This window comes from Ceratina calcarata, unplaced genomic scaffold (assembly GCF_001652005.2).
Source record: "Ceratina calcarata isolate Rehan_Ccalc_2016 unplaced genomic scaffold, ASM165200v1 scaffold436.2, whole genome shotgun sequence".
NCBI classification, from domain to species: domain Eukaryota; kingdom Metazoa; phylum Arthropoda; class Insecta; order Hymenoptera; family Apidae; genus Ceratina; species Ceratina calcarata.
The window spans coordinates 987,882-993,881 of NW_017167384.1; the positions used below are offsets into that span (position 1 = coordinate 987,882).

General features: G+C 35.7%; 2 protein-coding genes across 3 annotated transcripts; one reads left to right on the plus strand and one right to left on the minus strand.

The window, feature by feature from the left end:
• Positions 1–539: 539 nt before the first annotated feature.
• IFT54 (intraflagellar transport 54) lies at positions 540–3,298 on the plus strand. 2 transcript variants are annotated; one of them, XM_026815277.1, is made up of 10 exons: positions 540–748; positions 828–945; positions 1,018–1,130; positions 1,195–1,554; positions 1,616–2,013; positions 2,286–2,402; positions 2,473–2,713; positions 2,799–2,918; positions 2,979–3,064; positions 3,126–3,298. In XM_026815277.1, exons 1-10 carry the CDS (start codon positions 614–616, stop codon positions 3,274–3,276), a joined length of 1,839 nt encoding a protein of 612 aa, XP_026671078.1. In that variant the 5' UTR covers positions 540–613; the 3' UTR covers positions 3,277–3,298. The 2 variants fall into 2 exon arrangements, with proteins under 2 accessions (XP_026671078.1, XP_026671079.1); XM_026815278.1 differs by having other exon boundaries at positions 1,619–2,013; positions 3,126–3,276.
• Positions 3,299–3,367: 69 nt separating this feature from the next.
• Positions 3,368–5,716, minus strand: spag (RNA polymerase II-associated protein spaghetti). Its single transcript, XM_018028056.2, has 8 exons — positions 5,368–5,716; positions 5,176–5,307; positions 4,860–5,101; positions 4,578–4,788; positions 4,218–4,505; positions 3,875–4,147; positions 3,620–3,812; positions 3,368–3,549 (listed from the first exon to the last, which is right to left on the minus strand). Exons 1-8 carry the CDS (start codon positions 5,506–5,508, stop codon positions 3,464–3,466), a joined length of 1,566 nt encoding a protein of 521 aa, XP_017883545.1. The 5' UTR covers positions 5,509–5,716; the 3' UTR covers positions 3,368–3,463.
• Positions 5,717–6,000: the final 284 nt, after the last annotated feature.

Below are 6,000 nucleotides of genomic sequence, written 5' to 3' on the forward strand. Positions count from 1 at the left end.
AGTGGTCGATTACAACCGCAGAGGTAAGTATTGAGGTGCGGTAATTAAACGAAGGCGGCTGCACGGTGAAGCACGGTATCGGTAACTCGAGGCGCGAGGAAGTAGTAAAGTCATAAACGGTTCGGACCGGGACTCTCGTGCATAGCATACAACAGCACTGTGTCGCATGATACGTAAAACGAACCACTCCTCGCATTTACAACGTTATAAAATCCTCCGCGTCGTCGCGGACTAATTAATACGCACCATAAAACGCTAACACCTCGACGTCCACCGATTTATACGTGGAACGCTGTTTAGATTGATCATGGTCGTTGTAACGGAGAAACTCTGATCAAAGTCTTTCGTTTAAAAAAAAAAAAATTGCAGCAGAATTGAAATCGAGAAAATATAAATTTTAATAAATCGTTGAAATGAAATGTTTCATGTAAGGAAAATTTAAAGAACTTGAAAAGTTCTACCCCAACTATAAGTAAACACCTGCGTGTTGGTCGCTCAGTTGCTTAGCGACCACTTGGCACTACACAAAGTGACAGAAAGTTCGCTTGTGAACGCGGTTACACGGTATGTTACCTGCGACTAACAAGTTTTACTAAGCTTGCTGTAATTAACAATGGCAGACGACGTGAAACCGGAAGTGATTAAAAGAACGCAGGATTTGCTTGGGAAGTATTTCAAAAAGCCACCCCTCACCGAGAAATTATTGAAGAAACCACCCTTCAGGTTTCTCCACGACATCATCTCAGCGGTAACGTCTTGGCTCGAGTTTTATTTTTTCAAATTGTAACACAGACACGACGTGACTAATTAATTAATTAATATCACAGGTGATAAATAACACAGGATTCCTAGACGGCCTGTACAGCGAAGAGGAATTGAATTCGGAGAATATAAAGACCAAAGAGGCGAAGCTTGCGTATTTGACGAAATTAATAGAAGTCGTCGGTACGCTACAATTGTTTAAATTATAATCACCTTTTATATCCTGTTCATATTTAAGTAGTTCAATCGTTTTAGAATTGACTACCGGTGATAATTTAACTGTAAGAGCTAGTAAAATTATATCAGGTCAAGAACCTAGTAAAACGAATGAATTATTGCAAGCAATTGGGAGAGCTTTGGATAAAAAGGTAATCAGATATCAGTAGAGTTAAATATGCACATTTTTTCATAATCTATTTATTAAATAAATAGATAAGCAGTACCGAAGCCATAGAGCAATACAAAATGGGTGTGAGGAAGGATAAGTCTTCTTCAAGAAGTAAATCTGTGGCGAAAGATGAGAAGAAATCGTTATCGAAAGATGCAGTACAAAATAGAAGAGTCAAGGAAAAATCGACGGAGAGATCGACAGACAGAACGGGTAAAGGAAGATCGACAGAAAGGCTTCCAACGGCTAAGGAGAGATCAACAGAAGGAAACGCGACTAAAGAAAAATCAGACACGAAAAAGGGACATTCTAATGAAGATAACTCGACTCGTGACGAAACGCGAAAACACGAGAACCAAGAGCCTCAGAAAAATACAGACACACCAGAAATTCGCCAAGTTGAGGTAAATCAATGAACATATTTTTATTCAATTTAAGTGAACGATTAAGTTTGTATTTTTTTAGCAGCGTCCTCCTACTCGAGAAAGAGCTCCTTCGTCCTCGCGTAAAAGAAGATCTTCCGCTTCCAGGTCAAAACAGAATCTGTCGTCCGAACCAAATCTCTTAGAATTGGATAAGAAAACAGACGAGAGCAAGAAGCAAAAGGAATCTGAGAACAAATCGAAACGAGCAGTTAATCAAAGTAGCGAATCGCGTATTCGAACATCCAGTGTGGATCCTACGAACTTGGAATCGGAATCCCCGAGTATTTTAAAAAATAATACAGCAAATGAAACTGCAGAAAATGTGGAGTACAAGCAAAACGATGATATAGCGAATAACGAAGTAATCCCAAATGTAGAAAAAGCTGAAAGATCAGTGACAGACATGCAAGGCTTCCATTCTGAAGGCAGTGATACCAGGTATTTCGTTCTAAGTAATTCATAATTTAATATCTACAAACTGATTAACCCTTTAACGCTTAGAGCCTTGAATCGTTATTTGAAAATCGTGAAACTCTTTAAATGAATAGAGTATTTCATTTTCTCAACTGAAAACATTGAAACCAGAATGATTGCCAGAGAAGTACTAAATTTAAACACGCGATAGAATTTACGCATTTACAAAATGAGTGTTAAAGGGATAATGATAAGACTATAAAACTTGAGTAACACAATTGGGACGCAATCTCCAGTATAAGTTCCAGGCCGAGAACTTCCTTGCGACCACCTTCGGCGAGGCCAATTAGCGCGAGACCCGCGGCGCCGAGGATACGGGGAAAACCGGAAATGATGGTCAACGAAGAAATACTGTTAGATTCGCTTTTCGAATCGCAACAAAAATATTTATAGATAATGTAAATTATTGCTGTATTCCTTCAGCACGCCACTGGGAAACATCACCGTTATCGTGGAAAATTCTGATCTGAAGGACGACGATGCTGAGGACATGGTAGTTATGGAAACTAGAGGAAACGGAAGTGATGATTTTGAAACCGGAAGTTATAAAGTAGATGATCAGCTGACGCAAGAACATGGTCATCTCGTTGCGCAAATATTGGAAACTCAAAAGGAATTAGTTAATAACGATAACGTCGACGTGATACCGAAGAAAACAAATATCGTGAGGGCAAATTAATTAGTTATTTATTTTTAGGCCATGGTATAATTCGAAATTGATAAGAACTATTCTTTTAAATGTATACTAGTCTTGGGACACGAGCGCAAAGCGTGACGTGGTTGCGAAGGAAATTGATAAATTGCGGAACACAATACAAACTCTTACTCGTGCGACGAATCCGCTTGGCAAATTGTTAGATTACTTTCAGGTATTGTTTATTAAATTATCACATTTCTTATTGCTTCTTAATGCAAATTGCTTGGTTTAGGAAGACGTAGAGATCATGCAGAAGGAATTGTTTGAATGGAGGAATCAATATCAGCTACTAAACGAAGAACTAAAAATAGAGAAGACGTAAGAATGTTTCTTATCTAAGATTGTGAATTAGGTGTTTGCACAGTATAATTATTTCTAGGAAAACTCAAGAATTAATAGAACCTATGAAAGAAACGCTGAAGGAAATTGATCGTAACATGAAAATACAATTGGACAAGATATGTCAAGCAAAATCGCAGATTATGAAAAATGATCAAAGGATACAAACATTACTAAACGGCAGTATTTAAAATATCACCTATTCCTTTTTTAGCGTAAGTGTATTTAACTTTCGTATATGTGAAACGATAATGACGTGTATGATAAAGAATGTAATATAAATAAATAAAAAAGAATATTTATTAGAATAAGTTGTACAAAATATATAACATAACATAATCCTATCATCACTTAATACTGTTCAACGATGACCTAGTTTCAAATCTCATATTTATCCTTCAAAGCTGAGATTTCGTCCTCGGGTATTTCAGTCGTCTTACAGTATTCAAAGAGCCTTTTCAAATCTAGAATGCAATCAACATAACTTGTTACGATTCCATTCTGATCTTTGTGCATTTGTGCAGCAATACTTACTATCTTTATCGTTATTGCTAGCAAACATGATGAGTGTATTGAATCGTTTGACTTTACTGAGATCTTTCAAATAATAGAACACAGGCTTCTTCCTTTCCACGAATTCAGCCCTTAATACGTGGATTATTTGACTAAAGATATTAGGCTCCATCAAATCTTGAAATATATCAGAAATCCCAGTTTCTGAAAATTGCTGTACACAAAGTCATTAATAATACTTCCTGTATTAAATATCTAATACTTGTATATCTTTACCTTTAAGTAATGGTATCTAAATTGTGTCGACTTATTCGTTTCCCAATGTTTTAAGAACTGTACAACTGTTTTAGGAACTGGAGGTATAGTACCGATATCATCTTTGACAGGTTCAGAAACCTGAATTTCGTTATTATCTTTTTTAATACTGCTGCTTGTATTAGTTTTTTCCGTTTCTGTAGTCCGCGGTTCATCTTTACACTTTATTTTATCTTTGTCATAACGGAAGGTATTGAAATCTACTTCTTGGATCGGTATCTTCGTCAAAGATTTCTGTACATTAGAAGAACTTTAATATATCTACTAAAATTGTATATTTGCAAATTTAAAAATAGTTATTTACTTTCGAACGTAAGTGAGCAGCTTTTTGAATTGGCTCTATCACAGTAACTGTGTCTTTCTCTGGTAGCCAATCGGGAATACTTAAATTCCTCTTCTCTTTTTTATCTGCTGCACTACTTTCCAAGGAAGACTTACTATTTACATTTTTAACATCTTTATCTTCTTTGGTATTTTTCGTATCTTTTATTTGTACTTTCGATGTAGTATTACTCCATAATTTTTCACCAATTTTCTTCTCAATCGTCGATTCATCAGACGATTTCTCAATATGTTCTTTCAAAGCATTCGTCTGTAAAAACAGTAGAACCAAACAGTGTAGCACATCATGTTAACTACATGTGGTATTTTCAATTCTAATTACCTCCGAAGATTTGATCTTGCTTTCAACTTGACTAAGTAATGACTTGGCTTCCTTATTGGAAGGTTCTAACTTCAAAGCTTTTTCCAAGTCCCTTTTGGCTTCTCTGTATTGTTTCAGATTCATTCTAGCCATCGCCCTTCTGTGATAAGCTTTCACGTAACTATCATCCAGTTGTATCGCAGAAGAGGAATCTGATTCAGCAGCATAAAAGCTGTAGGGAAGATATAGTACATTCTAAAGTCTTAAAATATTTTTATTTACTATCTAGATGCAAATATATACTTTTCTAATTTCAACTGGCAAAGTGCGCGATTTGCATAAAATACTGCGTCATATGGAAATACTTTTATAGCTTGGCTGTAACAACTGATTGCTGTAGACCACTTTTGTTGCTGCACCAAAGTGTTCCCTTCATTTTTATGTTTCGTCGCTTCTGCATGTGCCTTTTCTAATTCTTCCTTGGACATAGGCTCACTTTCAGAATCAGACTGTTCTTCCTTGTCTAGTTCTTTACAAGCTTTGTCCTTTGAATGAAACAAATAGACGGAATAAAATTTTACACAAGCGAATGTGCTTTTAATTCTTTTAAAATCCTTACCACATCGAATTTATCCCATGTAGAGTAATCGAACGATTTGATCTTTTTTGATTTAACATCGCTTCCAGTTTGTTTACGGGAAGCAGTATTCTTCTTATTTTCATGTTTAGTTCTAATCGGTGGCAAAGTGACCTGGGAGATAATATTAAATTTCAGTCTTTAGTGTAAATTAACACCCACTATAACCCGTACCTGATCACCTGCTCCTTTCCTCAACTCTTCGTCCTTACGTTTCATATGTTCCTCCCAGTTTTTCATATCAAAAAATTCTTTCTGTAAATCATCTGCATTGTCCCTTACTTGCTTTTGCATTAAGATCGATTTATTATTCATTTTTATTAATTGTGTTTAACACGCAATGAACGAACGTGAAACGTTGATCAGAAATTAGGTTCTGTTACTTTATTTCACAAAGTATACCTAAACCATCTTATAGTACTTGCATGTTATCATTTTAATATCAAAGCCGACGTTATCTACAACGGGAAAATTAGTTACACATCTAAAATGGTATCAGGTTTTTCTTTGCTCTCCCATTGAGATATTTTAATGAAATTCGGGAGATATTCAGATAAATCCTTGTTGAACATGCCTCTAAAATTTTATCACAATTGGCACATTACAAATCTTGATATTTGCATTTTTCAAAATTTCGCTTTTCAATCTCATGTCCATTAGATGCTGCCTCCGTGACAAAATACGGAACTAAAGTGTGCGCTTAACATCGTTCGAAATCGATACAAACTGGTATAGATTTATTTTTTATTTATTAACGTGAATTTGTCAAAGGATAATTACTCTACTGCTCGGAATTGATCGAAATGT

What these genes read in the sequence shown, in the direction of transcription:
- spag (XM_018028056.2), bottom strand. Translation starts at nt 5,508, where the DNA reads ATGAATAATAAATCGATCTTAATGCAAAAGCAAGTAAGGGACAATGCA. An exon ending in CATGGGATAAATTCGATGTG is followed by an intron (nt 5,102 to 5,175) that starts GTAAGGATTTTA and finishes TTTCATTCAAAG; the next exon opens with GACAAAGCTTGTAAAGAACT. An exon ending in GCAAGATCAAATCTTCGGAG is followed by an intron (nt 4,506 to 4,577) that starts GTAATTAGAATT and finishes CTGTTTTTACAG; the next exon opens with ACGAATGCTTTGAAAGAACA.
- IFT54 (XM_026815277.1), top strand. Translation starts at nt 614, where the DNA reads ATGGCAGACGACGTGAAACCGGAAGTGATTAAAAGAACGCAGGATTTG. An exon ending in GAAATTAATAGAAGTCGTCG is followed by an intron (nt 946 to 1,017) that starts GTACGCTACAAT and finishes CAATCGTTTTAG; the next exon opens with AATTGACTACCGGTGATAAT. An exon ending in AATTGTTAGATTACTTTCAG is followed by an intron (nt 2,919 to 2,978) that starts GTATTGTTTATT and finishes TGCTTGGTTTAG; the next exon opens with GAAGACGTAGAGATCATGCA.